The sequence below is a fragment of the Atractosteus spatula genome, chromosome 14 (genome assembly GCF_055471065.1).
Source record: "Atractosteus spatula isolate fAtrSpa1 chromosome 14, fAtrSpa1.hap1, whole genome shotgun sequence".
NCBI classification, from domain to species: domain Eukaryota; kingdom Metazoa; phylum Chordata; class Actinopteri; order Semionotiformes; family Lepisosteidae; genus Atractosteus; species Atractosteus spatula.
Window position 1 is genome coordinate 15,882,377 of NC_142719.1, and position 17,450 is coordinate 15,899,826.

The 17,450-nt window shown below is 45.1% G+C and overlaps 1 protein-coding gene across 2 annotated transcripts in view; it reads right to left on the reverse strand.

Moving 5' to 3' along the window:
• Positions 1-778: 778 nt before the first annotated feature.
• Positions 779-17,450, reverse strand: part of s1pr2 (sphingosine-1-phosphate receptor 2) — a 44,079-nt gene continuing 27,407 nt past the window's right edge. For both annotated transcript variants that reach the window (XM_088933260.1, XM_088933261.1), the window contains exon 2: positions 779-6,751. In XM_088933260.1, the coding sequence (XP_088789386.1) occupies positions 5,554-6,660 (1,107 nt within the window). In that variant the 5' untranslated portion in view covers positions 6,661-6,751 and the 3' untranslated portion in view covers positions 779-5,553. The remainder of the gene's footprint in view (positions 6,752-17,450) is intronic.

Genomic DNA, 17,450 nt, shown 5'->3' on the forward strand with positions numbered 1-17,450 from the left:
TCATACAGACCCAAAGATTTGCAGGCAGTGGATGGCAGAAAAAAACTCCTAACTAAAGGGCAAATGAGGCTGCAAGAAACCTCTACTGACCTGCTATCCACATCTCACTGAGATCTGGGTGCCACCTGCTGTTGAGTGATTGGCGACTTGACAAGCAATTTGATTTTTTTTTCCTTATAAAGGTCAGGGTGTATCTGTGCATGTATATTTTTTTCTGCATGGGCCATCTTTCACCGAATCACGAGTGCAGATTAAGCTTTATAAGCCAACCAACTTTTGACCTCTGTTGCATTGCTCTACAGTGTACCCAGCTGAGCATGTTAGATGACTGCCCACAATTTTTAAAAACCCTCAGGAAATGTTTTTTATTGCACCTTGAAATGTGGTCTGAAGAGTGCTCCAAAATGTGCTGCAGAGTATGCTTTGAAGAGTGCACCGGAGTGTGTTCTGATAAGTGCACCAGAGGATGTTCTGATAAGTGCACCAGAGTATGCTCTGAAGAGTGCCCAGTGTGTGTTCTGAAGAGTGCACCGGAGTGTGCTCTGAAGACTATCCTGAAGTGTGCTGCAGACCTTGCTATGAGGAGTAGATGTAGCTGAACTGTGTTACAGGCATTAAGAAGGCAGCCATGACTACAGCACCTCACACCTTTTAGTTCAGTGGTAGTTTGCTTAGCTAGTGCCGGGGCTTTTGAAACAAGTGCTTTCTCATGCAGTGATTCCACACGCCATTTTATCACCATACACCCATTGCTGAAGGAAAGGACAACAGCAAATCATTTTTAAAGTACCGGGACAGTTTTAATAGTTTTTTACAAAAGAAATAAACACAAAAGGCTTTTTTAATATTTGTACCTAAATTAGCGTTTTGCTTATAAGTTGTACCGATTGAACATGGATAGCGTGCTACAGAACACAAAAAACTATTGCACACTTAAGACATTCAGTACATATATACATGAGTTAATATACTGTATATTTAAAATAAAAAAAACATACAATAGTCCACAGGGTTAGATCACATATACTGAACCATGAAATCACAAATGTTTGCTTCTGTTGCTTCTGTTTCCCCACCAAAGTGCTTTCTCTCTTTCTCATTGGTTGTCTTTGCATTTGATCGGCAGGGGTAACCACTAAACCAATATGGCTTCACTTCAGAGGCATCCAGTACAGGGCCTGCTGGCAACTTTAGGGAAGTTTATAAGATTCCTGGCTTGATTCAGAGAGGACGGCGGTGGGGAAGAAACAAGCCTTGTCCAAACACTTTACCTACAGCAGATGTGCCTTCTGTGCTCAGACATGTCCTGTGATATCAGAGCAGATGCTATCGTCTGCAAGCGGCCACACGAGAGAGCTCTTACAGTCAGACATTCATCATGTCAGTTGTGATGTCAGGTGCTGGTGTCAATATCTGTCCCCCACAATTTGGTTTTAGAAGCTAGTGCAACATGACATTCAGCTCTGCCTTATTTGAGCGTTGTTATTTTAGTTTGTTTTTCATTATTTACTGTAAATTAAACGATGCAACAATGATACCTGTAATGCAATGAAGAAAACACGCTTTTATAATTTGTTGCAGATGTGGCATAGTTTGATGGGTGGGCAACCACACTGTTTGCTTACAAGTTATTTAAGCAGACGTTTTTCCCTGCTTCTAAAGAAATTTAAAAAAAAAATCCTTAAAAGACCAAAACAATGAGTTCTGGAAAAGCTGGTAGACCTGGAGCTTGCTGATGCTCTCATAAAAAAACCCAAAATTAACTGAGCTATGACAAAAACATTTTTACAGTCCTAGCAGCAAAGGCAGTGATTTCTACATTTTATTTCTGATTTCTGATTTCTACCCTTTAACCACTCCGGACACACCCACACACGTATGCATCCCCCAGAGGAGGCGACTTGCTCCTCGTCTGAGCTTTTGAAGCCAAAATACTCCCATACGGAAGAGGAGACTTGACGTCACCCTCTCTCCGACTCCCTAACCTCATCCTGTAAACAACAGGAACCCCCATAAAAGACAGGAATTCCTCCAGCTTCCCCTGTTTCTTCTTCCGAAGTGGGACAGAAGAACAAAATAAACTCTTTTGATGTCAGTGGTTTCCAAACAAAAAAAAATTACTGCCGGCTGACCTTTCGCCGAGTCCGAAACGAGGTGGGACGCTCTGCTGGACGAATGAGTCCAGTCAGAAACAGGATCTGGGATGGGGCCCCCAGCAAGCCTGCAGGAGATTGAGAATGAGCTTGTGTTTTGTTTCCACACTGTCTACTGCTTAGCCAAGCTGACTGAGCAGTGCAGATGTTGATCCTTACGCAAAATCACATTGAATTCTTGCCTTCTTGGTCAACCGCTGTTTTTTCAGTCTGGTTGTAACACCCAAGCAGTTCTCTCGAATTTTTGGCAACAATCACCTACCAAGCAACTGAGCCCAAAGCCTGAATATGCTTCTCTGTTTTTTTTTTAAACTTTACCTTGTGTCCCATCAAGCATTGTGACAGCTACAGCCGATAGTCCTGTATGTGACCACACAGACCCAGCACTTGCAACTTCGTATTGTACACCTATTATACAACAATAATCATCCAATAAATAAGGTCAGTTTTTTTTCATTTGCCCCCTTTGTTTTTTTAAAGTGGCATTCAGAGCTTCACCGTTTTCCCCTCCCTGCTCTCCTGTTATCACTTACTCTAGTGCGGAGGGTCATGGGACATTTGGCCTGTATGTAGTAGGAAGATCCGTCATGACGTGTCCTGTGGTGTATTTGGGCAGAGCCACTCCTACTAATGCAACAGTCTTGTTTCTGTGTTGGCCCAGTTGGCCTTGCCTAACCAAATTCAGTTTGGATATCTCTTGAGAAAAGTAATACTGCACTGAATCACGATCCAGTGGCAATGGAAGAAATACGCTCTCCATTGTTAATCTGTTTCTCTTTAAAGCTAAATTTGTTTCTCAGCTGGGTATGGAACCCTCCCCCTCCATCCTGACAGCCACCCCCCAAAAAAAAGTACTGTGTCTGTTGCTGATGCCCATCTGAGCGTGTTAAATGATTGCCGACAATTTAAAAAACCCCTGCATGTATTCTTCTTTGATTGCACCTTCCTCTTAGGAAGCTGTTATATTTAGAGAGATGGAGAAGAATACAAACAGGCCACCGCTGAGCTGACATTAAAGCACGCAAGAGTACAAAACAACATCAAGGCTGGGAGACTCAAATTTCACACACCACACAGAAGTAAACGCGTCATTTTGGAATCAGACATTTCCTTGTCTTTTTTTTAAAAAATGAAAACATCTGTTACATTACACACCTTGAACATTAATCTTTGTTCTTTGGAACCCCACCCACAAATCCCCCTGTGACCCGGAGAAACTCTGTACAATAAAACGAACTTTACAGGATCATAGCAGCAGTGTGTGCTTCTTAACGTGCACGTTGTGTTTAGTTTCGGTTCCAAAAGGTATGTTCTGTCCCCCTGGACTCTGAACTGTACGCACCCCACTCTCTCGCTTAATCTTGTTTTTCTTTCACCCTCAGATCACAGAAACCCACGAATGACCAAACGAAATCAAATTGTTCTCAATCATTGACCACTCACTGCATCTGCTTTGTTTTTTGTTTTTTTGCTGCCAGGAAGAGGTACGGATTGTTTCATCAAAAAAGAAACTGAATTAAAAAAAAGGGATGAAGGGAGTGGAAACTCGGGAAGCAGACTAATGTCACTGCTCGATACGCGGCTCAAAACAGGAACAGGGGTGAACAATTGGCGGGCGCACCGGCTCTGCTCACGCTCCCTCCCGGGGGCAGGCGCAACACATGCACTCTGTCACGGAGGGGGGAAACGCGGAATTAAACCAGACGCAGGCTGAAAAAAAAACAGGAACCCGCCACTCAGAACCGCTGCCGTTGTAGGATGTCTGCTGCGAGCGCGACCGCAGGTGCGAGGAGTTTGGTATTGGATGCAAGCCTTTTTTTTTTGTTTGTTTGCGGATTCTCTTTGTTTTAATCGACCTAAAATCTGGATGGACCCCCTTCCTCTAAATGGGGGACAGAGCCAACATGAATTAGGTGTCAGTGACCTGGCTGCGGGTGAAGGGGCAGGAAAGAAACTGGCACTGCCTGGCAGTTTGAGCCCCATTAGATTTTGCAAGCGTCAGTTTTTTGTGAAATAGGCCAATACGGACGTCTGGGTAGTTCCTGTCTTTTGCCTTATTTTGCTTAAATTTGCACAGGCAGACACGGAGTTCAAACAATACTAAATAAATATTAAAATGACAATTAAATGAGCGACTACAAGTATTGCTGGGAAATTTCCTCTCCTGTGGGAGGGGGGGGGCACCCCTGCCTTTAGGCAGCTGGGCCAACGGTCTGCAACCCTTCAGGAAACAATAAAAACAGAACATTTGTACTCCTCACAAAGTGCATTTTTTTGTATTCTTTTTAAAATGTTGCCGAGAGTTATACTTGGGGCACTGACTGTCTGACTAGTTAAGGTTAGGTACTTATGGAAGCTTGTGATGGCTCCTTAAATTGGATGGGCGTGGAGATCCAACTTCTCATTTTTTTTCCTGGAAGGCAGGGGGTCCCGCCGGAAACATAGTGAAGCTAATCTTCAATACTGTCAGTTCTAAAACAAAATCAAGTAAAAGCTGGAAGAAGAACATAATACCTTGGGGAGGGTAAATTGATCAAATCCCAAACCTGGCCCTCTCCAGCATTTTACACATTTCCCAGGGGGCCACAGTGAGCGCTTCGTCCCTTTGAAGCATCAACATTTCCTAAGGTGTTGGGTTAACGGAATACAGGTCCAAGTCATTCTCCCTGGCACAGAGGGTACCATTTTGATGGAACAGCTCAGTAAATACTGGGAGTCGGCTATGCTACTTCATCGAATGCAGCCCCTTTTCGACCTGCCTAGGCCATGCGATCGTTAACAGTTGTTTGAAACGGAACTGTGCAATACCTCGTAGCATATTATTACCGTACAGAAGCAAGCAATTTTATAACACTGTCATCGTTAGCTTTGTTCCCAGTTAGGTGCCCGGGAACCTAGTTAGTGGATAAAGATAGTGGTAAATGAATCCCAGGACACATCATGGATCCCTTAGTCACAGCTCCCAGTGGGAATCGGACCACACGTGTCAATTCTGGTGGAAACCCGATTGCAGGGTCCACATTTTATTCGCAGTCTTCTACTGGTGCGGGATATCACAGAGCGCAACTGAGTATCGCCACCCAGAAACCCTTCTGAAGGGGAGGGTGAGCGCCTGCAGACATCTCCTCCTTGCCCTGCTGCTCCTGGCAAACCACTGCGTCTGCTAAGCTCGCTCCGTGCGACTCCTTGAAGCCCTGGGGTTAAGAGTCTTTTTGTCAAACGAGGTCTCCTTTGTCTTCTGCCTGTCTTTGGAGCAGTCCAAACGTCCCCCCCCGCCCCCCCCCAAGCCCCACAGTGGCAAAACCAAAAACCTCTCGTAACTCACAGACCTGGAAATAGATTATAGTCTCTTACCCCATCTTGTTTTGGGCTCGTATTTCACCCTTATTGTGTTTTAGCCCTAAACACACGTGGTGCACTCCTGCATGATGGGTATGGTCTGGTTCTCGTGTTTGAACGTGCAGTGATCCAAAGAGCTGGAGCTTTTCAGCTGGATCATGCAGCGATCGGGGGGGCGCCCGCTCTGTAAGATGCCCCAGCAGCATAGCACCCGGAGGAACTCTTTGCGCATGTCCTTGCTGCGTAGAGTGTAGATCAAGGGGTTGAGGGCCGAGTTGAGTGTGGCGACCCCAAAGAAGATTTTGGACTTGGAGAGGATGGGGCAGGAGGACATGGTGCAGGAGACGTCCACAAGCAGGATGGAGAATGCCGGCAGCCAGCACACGATGAAGACCCCCAGGACGATGGTGACCGTCTTGAGCAGGGTGTAGGCCGGAGTAGCGGTGGCCTCCTGGTGGCTGGACTTGACAATCAGGTAGATGCGCACGTAGAGGATGACGATGGAGAGCAGGATGATGCTGAAGATGGTGACCACAAACAGGATGTATTTCTTGGAGTAGAGGGGCAGGAGAGCCGAGCACTCGGGCAGGCTGTTGATACAGTTCCAGCCAATGATGGGCAGCCCCCCCAGCAGGATGGAGGTCACCCAGCAGGTGCTGATCAGCATGAACATGCGGCATGTCTTGTTGTTGCCATATACCTTCACCTTGGTGATGGCGATGTAACGCTCGATGGCAATAGCCAGGAGGCTGAAGACAGAAGCTGACAGGGCGATGAAGGCCGTCCCCTCCCGGATGAACCACTGGACTGGCAGCAGTTCGAAAGTCCATGGGCCGGACAGGAAGATATTGGCGATGTACGCAGATCCGGCCAGCAGATCCGAGAATGCCAGGTTGCCGATAAAGAAGAACATGGCAGAATGGAACTTCTTGTTGCGGAAGACGGCAATGAGTACCAGCAGGTTCTCCAGGATGATGACACAGCAGACCACAATGAAGATGATTGAGAGGGAGTTGAAGCTGTCCTTTGCGCGGTCGAGGACCCTCTCTTTGGAGAGGTTCTTGGCGTACATGTAATGCTCAGAGATGATGGCATTGTTGTAGTATTGCTCGTACTTGCTCCTCATGGTGAAGGTGTAGCCGTAGACGGCGTTCTGGCAGAAAGTCATTATTGCTGTCCAGGAGGGGACTGGAACGTGGAGGACACCGCAGCCATCAGCGTGTCACACCCCAGGGACCCAGGAAACCACATGGGCTCACCTGCAGACACAGCAAAGAGAAGAAAAGTAGAGAGTGAGAATGAGTTGGAAATGTTTAAGCGCAAGTCCCATGCCCCAAAACAACATGGAGTGAAGCCAGAACCGATGCTTTATTCTTTTGGCAACCCAAAAACCACTGTTTGTGTTCCCATGTGAACCATGAACCACAGGTTGCCTTCTTACATCTTCAGGTGTCTGCTTTTCACACCAGACCTAGAAAGTGTTGAACCGAATTACAGCCCCTTTAGATCAAAACCAAGGGGAACTGTTAAACCAGCATCAAAACCAAAGAAATCTATCTGTCTTGTCTGAGCTGTTGGGAAAAGAAGTCTGTTCAATTACCAGCAAGAGCATCCTGCCAAGCTAATACGCTTCATGATCGCATGAACAAAATGTGTGAAAAATATCGGGCAAGTGGTTGCAGATTGCTGAAGCATTCTCAAATAGTCTTATATGTGCATAAGTGCATATGCAGTCACTTGTCGTATTTGAATGCTGATAAACAATGCTGTGATGGCAATACCCTTACTGCAGACAACGGGGGTTTCAAACTCTGGGCCCTGCAGTGTGTAAATGCAATGAGAACGCAGTATACCATATGTGTTCTCTGTCACGTGCATTATGGAATCCTACTGATAAGATTCTGGGAACATTCCATTATTAAAGACACATGGGGCAGTTCTGCATTTCTGTAAAAAATAAGGCATGTACAACCTCACATGCTAAATAGTACAAATTTCAAACAGCTCTGTCTATCAGAATTACAGCTTTTTCTGCTGGGGACAGCTTGGAGCAGACAGATTCACTTTATTCTTGGCTGCACAAGGGTGAGGGTTAGCACTGCTGCCTAACAGTTTCTGACATCAGTCCCAGCTGGGACCACCTGTCTGTGTGGAGTTTGCTTGCTCACTCCGTGTTCAGCTGGGGTTTTCTCTTGGTGCTCCAGTAAATGAATGTTCAGGCATGTTCTCAGAAGTCAAGACAAAAAAAGCTTGTGTCCTTAATGTATGTATCCGAGGACATTAAGACTTGTGAGTAAAACACCAGATGTTATTATCTCAGCATTTAAAAAGGGAAGTTTAAATGGAAATTTGGATACAACCATTTTGCTAACTTAAAACTTTTCACCGTGTAGGATGCTGGATGTTGAGATGTGTACATCCCCACCACCTCCTACAAAACCTCTCTAAATGAATAAAAGAATCTGTCAAAGATGATTTTACCTTTGTTTCCAGGGGTTGTGATTTATGTGATGGTTTGATCTGAACAGAGAAGCACAGCCACAAATGTACAGTTAGACTCTTGTCATGAACGAAAGCAGACATGTGGGTGTAAAGTTTTGCTTTCACAATGCCCTCATCAAGCAGAACAGAAACTTCGCAGTCCCAGACCCTCTTTTCCAAGAGCTTATTGTGCTGAATAGACACGTTACTGCCTCCAAAAATAGCTCAGTCCCAGAAGGGCACAGAGACTTCCCTTAGAAACGTGTATATACAGCTCTTGGTTCTGCAACACATTGTTGCACGTTGTGATTGTGTGAAGCTGCCCCCTGAAAAAAGCCTTTAAGAGCATTTTCGAATGTCGTGTGATGATCTGAGTAGCCCATGTACAGCACTTCGCGATAGCTTTGTCTCGTGTAGAGCAACAGAGCTCTGTAACACTACCCTTCCACAGGATTTACTGTGGTGTGCCCTGTCAAACAGTCAAATCGGGATCTATTCCCGGGTCACAGAAAAAAATTGGTCATTTCAAACTAATTCTTCATACAGAGTTACCCATAATGCATGAGCTCAAGTTCATGCTACTATAATAAAGCTTGATAATTATCAAAGCAGAACTGTGCCCGTCGAGAGCAATTTGTTAAGAACGCTATGCTAAAAATGCAAAGTAGAGGTGAGGCTTCAGATTAAAAATATCATACAATAGTGAATCATAGTCATGCAAAGGCCACGTACGTAATTTATTGATTCGACCAACAATACTGCTTTATGCGTGATCTTTTAACAGTATGGCCAGAGGGTGACCTTGACTTGATTAATACTGGGAGGTGGGAGTGTACAGTGGAGGACACAGCACGAAATGTTATTTTAAGACTCATTTGTGGGGGAATGCTTATTTTGCCTCCCAACGCCACAGCCTCAGTTGATGCAGTCTTCTCTATTTTGTTCAAAAGCACACGCCGGGGATATAAAATCCCTTTTTTCTGGCTCGGAGCAGACATTTACTGATGAGATTGAGCAAGCGCTTTCTGGGATGAAATGAACAAAGTGAAAACGTGGCAGGCTTTTTTTTTCCCTCCCTAAAAGGATGGCTGTTTCGCAGATCGCTGCACCGCTGAAGGTGCTATGCGGTCCGTGCATTCATAGGTGTAAATATGTGTATACCAAGCTTGTGGTGAATTGAAAGTGGTTACCCACACTGGCACGCAATGTGGAGCGAAGAATTAGATTCACATGGCACTCAGCCTAATTGTGAAATGCTTCTTGTGAAGGCTTCCTCTTGAGTTTTTTCTTCTTCTTCTCTTGAAAATAACATATAACACATCACCACAAAAAATACATAAATTGCAAACACATTGTTTTGGGGGTTTCATTCCAGCTGAGCTCACTGTTTGCCAGATTAAACCAGTTCAACCCTTTAGCCCCGATTTTAGAGCTCATGGTACTTTAAAGAGACCTGTTGTAACTGCCGGACCGTAGCCCCCCACCCCCCACCCCCACAGGGATGGAGTATAACACCACCGCACAAGGTGGGCCACACCTGCCACTGTAGCTGCAGTGCTTGGCTACTAGAATCCTGGACGGGAAAGGGGTCTGGCACCCAAATCCAGAGTATTTTCTGTGGAAAAAATCTTTCCCAAGTACCGTTGGACACAGAGGGCCTCTAGGTCGTGAAGTCGTGAGGTGATGGACACCTCAAAGCTCTGGGCCTGGAGTGGAAGCCTAACCACCGGTACAACCACCCACCCGGAGTGACCTGAGCCCTGCAGCCCAGACCGCCTGCAAGACTTTGCAAGACGCAGTTGCACGCAAATCCGAACAGCTCGGGAGTTTTCAGACAGGCGATGCAGGGTTTTTAGCAACGAGATTCCCAGGTGTGTGCTTGGCGTGTGAGATTTGGGAGGTAGGCAGCATGTGGGCAGACATGTGGTTGCTGGGCTTCCTGAGGATGAGTTTAGTTTGCCAGGAGGTGGTGGTGAAATGCACATCAAGATAAAATATTGTCACGCCTACTGCATTGCAGTTCCCACGCATCTTGAGCTAGCCAGTGAATTATCTAATATTTCTATAGAAGAATCTGCACTAAAGCCCCAGTCAATGCTGCATTACACACGGTTAAAGAAAATGATCGTAATTATCATCAAAATGATCCTACTTTTTTTGTCAGAAAAACATCTCCTCTTTCATCGGCTAGATATAAAAACACTGAGCAGGCTGAGATATCAGTTATGAAAATGACAATATTGATAAAAATATGCGTGGTGGATTGACGATAATTAGCTGCCTAGTCAGTGAGGGTGCTGCATCTTTGCTGCTAAAGGCATATCGTCGATTGACTTTGATGAAAAGGCCTTCCTCTTCAGCAGATATGTCTGCTCAATCTGATGGTGTTTCTGAAACCAGTCATTAATACCTGCTTGGCGTGAGCAATCCCAGAACACCTTGCTCTCAGGCTTTGCAATAGCAGTTTACTGCAACGCAGGTTGCAAGCACCTGATCTCTGACCACAAAGAAGGAAAAGAAAATCAGTACGGTTTTCCTTGGAAAGTGTAGCACAAATCAGTACGGTACCATCCTCACAGGACACCATATTTAGCACTTCAGACTGCAGTTGCCTTCACTTAATTGTCTGCGACTTTTCCACTGCCAGTCTCATAATGTTTGGCCTCTGTCTTTTACCAGCCTTCACAGCACATAAGCATAAAAACATAGGCCTGGCTCCTTCAGTGGCATACAACAGGCTGGATCTGTAAAACAAGCACAGAGCTTGTTGACACAAAGAGAGCGACAGCAGAGCTCTTTCCTAAGCGGTGCTGCCGACAGCCCCGACAGTCACAGAAAACTCAGCCGTTGCAAAAATGCAAAGCATCTGACGAAGCTGGCGGTAGTGATTGCCTATCAGTATTCGTCTGTCAGAAGAACTCAGCAACAGTCGCCTTATTGCGCAAGGTCATTCCATTATCCCTTTTCAGAATTTCTGACACAGGCGTCTCCATTGTTTCAAACGTGAGCCATTTTCACTATCATGATCCCCCCTGCCTCCCCGAAACAGAATTGGACAGTGTCAACCATACTGAGCAGTTTACTGAGGTGGCCACTGCATACCACAGCAACCCTGATAACATGGGTCCTATTTTTAAACAACAGCAGAAAATCACACAGACGCTTTGCTTTTCACGAGGTTTCAGGTTTGGCGAACACAGCGTGGGAGCTGCTGCAAAAACAGAACAAACACTAAACATCATGCTTCTGTTAAGAGCGAATCCCTCCCCCCTGCCGCAAAAGAACACTTGGGTTATTTCTTTTTGGATAAGGGAAAGGGGTGTGCTGGGATAAAGGGAATGGAATGTGCTGGGATTTTAATCAGTTCACTTCCATGTGTCCGTGTCTGTTTTTCGTTCTTGCATCCTGAGTCATTGTTAACATTCCAGCCAAGAGTCCAGTGGTCCCAGGAGCACAGCAGCGGAGGGCTGGTGCCATATCCACATTGAACTCGGATTAGGTCCGGCCGTATTCCAGCCTTTTCCCCATTCAGAGAGGCGGGCTGTCGCTTAGAGAGCTGCTTGTGACTTCTCAAAGATTATCTTCAAGTCCCAAATTTCCAAGGACATACCGAGCATATACTGTAGACAATTCTGTGTTGTCAGGGTTACTGAATAAACGCCCGTGGAAGTGCTTCGTTATCAATAAAACCAGAAGGGGGAAGATTCTCTCCCCATTTTCCTCAAAGGAAACGTAACCTCTTGCCTCAAAGTCTGAGAGAAGAATTCAGATATGAAGCGGTTGAGTTTAGACATTGTGTATGCAAACATGCTGCAGCTTTTCACATTTTTAAGTTAAATTTATTTATTTTTTTTATTTTTAAGTAAGCTGTAAAGGGTGAACAGCATTTGTCTGAAGAATGGCCCATTACATAAAAATAGGATGTTTAAAATTTAAAATGTGTAGCAGCAATACATATTTAAACTGCTTTGCATTTAGAGTAATAAGAATAAGAGGCTTTCTGATCATTAGTTTTTTTTATCTGCTTCGACATTCACATATAATACATCTATATTTTCAATATTTAGCTATTTTATTAATATATCTAAACATTCTAAATATATACAATATCTTAATATTTTAGTGAAATATCTAGATATTTTCACTGGATTATTTCATTAAATTGTCCTAGTTACTACAGTGGACCAGGACTTCCCTGATCTAATTGGAAATTCCTTGTGACACTAACAATAACACAGAAATATCGTGTTGATCTGGAGGTATGGATAAATACTATTTCATATATATATATAAATAAATGCTGATTTATCTTTACTAATACTAAGATAAGGATAAATACTAATGGAACCTGATATAAGAGAAGACGTTGGAAAAACATGGTAATGTTTCGAAAAATAAGTAATGGTCTGATATAAAAATTATTTTTTATGGCTGTTAGAAAATAGTTTATTAGCGGTTTCAAACAATGCATATAGTCCTGAAGCCAACTGTCTTGCACAAAGCAGCTGTTTTCCTATTACGTAATGACGCTACATGAAGTACATCTTTTTAAATTAAATGTCATATGTTTAAATCAAGAGCTTAGTTAAGGGGCATTGGTAATTATTTCTGCTTAATAGCTAATTCAATGCCCTAGACAAAGGACAGATTATTCAAAGTTAATGAATAAATGCTTTATTCAACAACCTAGTTGGAGATATCCGTGTTTCATTTTTTGCATTTAGCTCAATACCCTAATTGAGGCAACATTTATAATACTTATTTTCATAACTGTTTAAGTCAAGGTCCTAATTAAGGGGAAGAGATCCATATTTGACACCAATGTTCCCTAGCGTGCACAGACAGAGCCACGATTGCTTTTCCGGTCTTTACGTCTAGATCAGTAATATATTCTACAACGTATTTTTTCTCTTCCCCTTCAGAAACCGCAAACTTTATGTCAGATTAAGCAGCCAGCTAACTGACCCACATTGTACTTCCCTTTGTCAGCCGTACCAAGAGCTCTCCCACATTAAAAGTTCATACAATCTGTCGTGCCCAAGGGCTGTTATACAGCTGTACACAAAGCCTGAGCTGATCCTCAATGGAGCAAATCCAGGTGTCTCTCCTTGCACGCAGAGCAGCAGAGGGGGCTATTTGTATTTCTCCAAATAAACATCATAAAATAAAAGCAGAAAAAAAAACAAACCAACCTGTCAAAGAGCAACTCAAAGGCAGCTCACTGCTCTCCGCTAAAAGGAGAGTACTCCCTTAATCTGTAGACGCATGTTGAAACTAAGTTGGAAGTCTTTGAAATGCAGTCTAACTCCTTTTAAAAGGCATGCTTTGTCATTTAATAGAAACAAGAAACACAAAGACACCCAAAAACAAAGAGACATTCCGCAACCTAACAATTGAAGATTGAATTTACAGCTATTCAAATGAAAACACTCCAAATATATATATATACTGATGGAAAAAAAGAAGCTCAACACCTCCTCCTCCACACTCGGGCCCTCCTGTCTGAGTGGAACAGGCTGAAGAGCGACTCATCCATGAAGAGGACCTGATGCCACTGCTGACGAGTCCATCGCAGCCTCTGTCTGGCCCCAGCCAGTCTGTTGTGGCGTCTAGGAGGTGTGAGCAGAGGGCCTCTGACAGTTCACCTTGCTCTAAAGCCAGCAGCATGGAGCCTCACTGTCCTGTCACTGATGTGGGCATTGCGTCTGCCAACAGTTTCAGCAGCAGTACGGGTGACAGATCTGAAAAGATCTCTCAGATGGACCAGTCTGATGTCTCGTTCCTGCTCTGGTGTGGTCACTCGAGGGCAACCGGATCTTGGACCAGCATCTGTCCTGCCGGTCTGCTGAAACCTTCTCTGCAGTCAGGACACAGTGGAGCAGCTTACTCCATAGTGTCTGGCAACGCTGGCACATGACATGCCTGCCTGCAGCATGCCAATGGCCCTCTCCCTTGCTTCTGGTGACATTCGAGGCATTATGGAACACAGAAAACTAAGTGTGGCCTATTCTTGCAGTGACCTAAGCTTTGAATTAAGGCCTTTTTAAATGTGACCTGATCAGGCATTGTTCCACCTGGACCTATGCAGGTGCACTTTTACTTAACAAGCTTTCGTGTGATTGGCAAGTTGCAATGCCTCAATGCACAAGCTGTATTGCTGGTCAGAGGGCTTAAAGCAAATTGAGAACGTTTTGTGAAAGTACATAAGCTTTAACTATAGTATTTGTATTCCAGAAAATGTTGTGAAATTCCAACAGTAATGGTGTAGGTCCTCCTGGGATGTCTCCCATCCCAGTACTGACCCTGGATTTACAGCTTGATGTAAGAAAGGGAATCAAAACAAATATCAGCAGAATTATGTTCTCTTGCTGCACAGATGGAATCTGAGACATACGGAAACTGCGGCGCTAGCTTCACACCAGTCAGAACAATGGCTTTGTGGCTATTTATTGCTGCTGAGTAGCTCTCTCACTAACATCACACAATTGATCTTCTCTCATTCCTCAGAGATGACTGCCTCTGAATATCTCATCTGTAAAATGTTCTTTTTGCTGCCCCGCGACACTCCTGCAGCCTGTAGCACGAAACCTGTAGTGTTTGTGTCAGCTCCCTTTCGTGCCTGCGCTTGTTTCCCAAGTGTATTACTTCGCAATAGGGTCCTGCTCTTTTTAACGCAGATGAAGCCCCCTGCATTCTTCCCACATCGCCTTGTCCCTGAGCATCATTTCTCCAGAGTTCCCGATATACACCTATGCTCCCGTGTTTGCAACGGCAACTCATTGCCTTAGTGCAGACTTGCTGGCACGAGTCAGCTTAGCTGTTAGACCATGCAAATCAGTTTCAAACAGGTAACGTTGTGTTCAGCTGGGATAATAAAAAAAACACTTGAAATGGTAATCTTAGGCTCTTGGGAATACAAAACAATAGAACAAAGAACAGCTGCCAACGAACAGCTAACCACAGTTAACTGTCTTCCTAGACAACCACAGGGAAGTTTTACTTTTTTACTTTGTAGCTCTTCTGGGTTCTGGTGTAGTTTTCTTGGAAGCTGACAACCTGCAGCCCAGGTTAGCCAGAGGTGACGTCTCCTGGAATTCAGGAGTCTTGTCATCACGGAATTCCTACTGTCGCTAAACCTGGAGGACTAGTTCTACAGACAGCGCTGACCTCGGGTTCAAGCCAGACCGCACTGCATAGCGCAGAGGCCAGCCTCTGTTCCACTGTGTCAGTGAGAGTCAAAGAGGCTGTTGTGAGCACATTCCCTCTCGCTGCAGGTGAGGTTCATATTTGTGGGTGAATTACAAAATACACTACATGGGATCAGCCCCAGGGCCTTCAACATCACAATCAGTTCTCAATCTTTGGCAAGTGACAAAACCTTGCTTATGCAGTGCAACCCTGAATCAGGCCACTTCTTTGGAATTCTTTTCTTTTTTTGAGTGCTTGCTGCGGCTATCGGGTGATTCTTTCCCGCGCAATCGTTTATGGGCACAATGACTGGATGTCTCTCAGTTTCAATAGAGTTAAGGACTCTGATCGAGCTGCACACCACCCCCGATTAATATGAACACAGAATTGCATTTCAAGGTCACAAAAGTCAGTGCTTTACATTGTTCCCCCGAGATCAAAACTCGGAAGAAGTTTCATTCTTTCCCCAGATCATAAGGATTTTTTAGATCTTAAGATACTATACATCCCAACGTGCGCTGCATTCTACTCCCATTCGTAGGCCGGTTATAGAACGGGCTGAGTCGGACTGGGCCCCTGCAGCCCAGGTAAGTCGAAGGAGACGTCTCAAGGACGTCGTTCTTGTCGTCAAGGAATTCCTAATGTTGCTAAAACCTGGAGGACTAGTTCTACAGACAGCGCTGACCTCGGGTCCAAGCCCCAGCTCTACCAGTTCTACCTGCGCCAGGGATAATGGAAGCAGACCCGTCCTGATCCAGAACCTCCGAATCACGGGTCTGCAGCCTGTGGCACTGCTGCGGTGCAAGAGCCCCTTCTATAATTAGCGCAGAGGAAGGGAGTCGGGACGGTGGGGCTGAGGGGGGAGCGAGGGGGAGTCTCGGAGGTGTGTGCTGTTGTGCGGAGCTCAGGCCACACAGCGGTCTCGCAGAGAGGAAGAGGAAACCGTACAGTTCTGCAGATCGGCCCCGGAGGGCCCGGAAACACGAGTTCCGACGCCCCTGGCAGCTCTGTGGCAGTAGCTTTAGGATTCTGTGCCTTAGGGATTTCCCCCTGTCCAGAGGGGCAGGTCCTGCCACTGACGCCTCTACCACGACGTCACCTGGGCCTTCTCAACCACTTCAGAACTGTCGCCATCGAGGGCGAAGGCGATGGCAAACACTGTGCACGGAGCTGCATGGCATGCAGTGCCTGTCCCAAGTTCACCCTGAGGTACTGGAATGAACGGCACCTTCAAGCTATTTAAGGCACGTCTGCAAATGCGTCTCAACCTGGCTTGTTGATGATGATGATTATTATAAGATTGTGTTTCATACACATCTGACAAACCACTGCCCGATAGAAATTCACAATCCTAAAGAATACAGAACCATCGCATGTCCTTGGATTGGACATTGAAACAGGCTGCACTCAGCACTGATAGCAGCAGCGCTAGAGTCATCTCATAAAGGACATACAGTACCAAAGCAGAGTTTGAAACAATGAATCAAGTGCCTTTTATGTTTCTATTATCCATCCATCCATCTTCTAACTGCTTCTTCCCATTCAGGGTGGCAAGGGAGCTGGAGATTATCTCAACAAGCAACGGGCACAAGGAAGGATACACCCTGGATGCCAGTCCATCACAGGGCACACGCGGACACAGATATACACATGCACACATTCACACCTGGGGGCAGTTAACCCACCAGTATGTTTTGGACTGTGTGAGCAAACCTAGCAGCCAGACGTTACCCACACAAACACAGCAAGAACATGCAGACTCCACACAGACAGCACCCCAGGTCTGGAATTGAACCCAGGGCCCCAGCGCTGTGAGGGCAGGAATGCTAACCCCTGTGCCATCTTGCCCCCATGTTTCTGCTATTTTAGAAACAGACTGAAATTTATTTGATTTTTTCAACACATTAATATATAGCTACTTTCAAGGACTGCAACAGTCAAAATGCTCAGAAAATCAGGACTTCAAGTTTCAGCTCTGCTGTAAAATGCTTCAGAAGGATGGTTTTTTTTCTAGTCCACCCAGTTTATGATTTATTTTTAGGTTTATGATGGACCTATAAGTCCCTAGATTTATTATATACAGGGGCAGTGTAGCAGAGTGAGTCTCTGGACTCATGACTCACAGGTTGCGGGTTTGAGTCCATGCTGTAGACACTCCTGTTGTACCTTGAGTGGGGTACATTGCTTCAGTCTGCCCAGCTGTAAAAGTGAGATCCGAGAAAGAGCTCGTGCCCAGTGAGTCAATGTGAGTGTAAGGGAAATAGCTTACCTATATAGTACAGATAAATT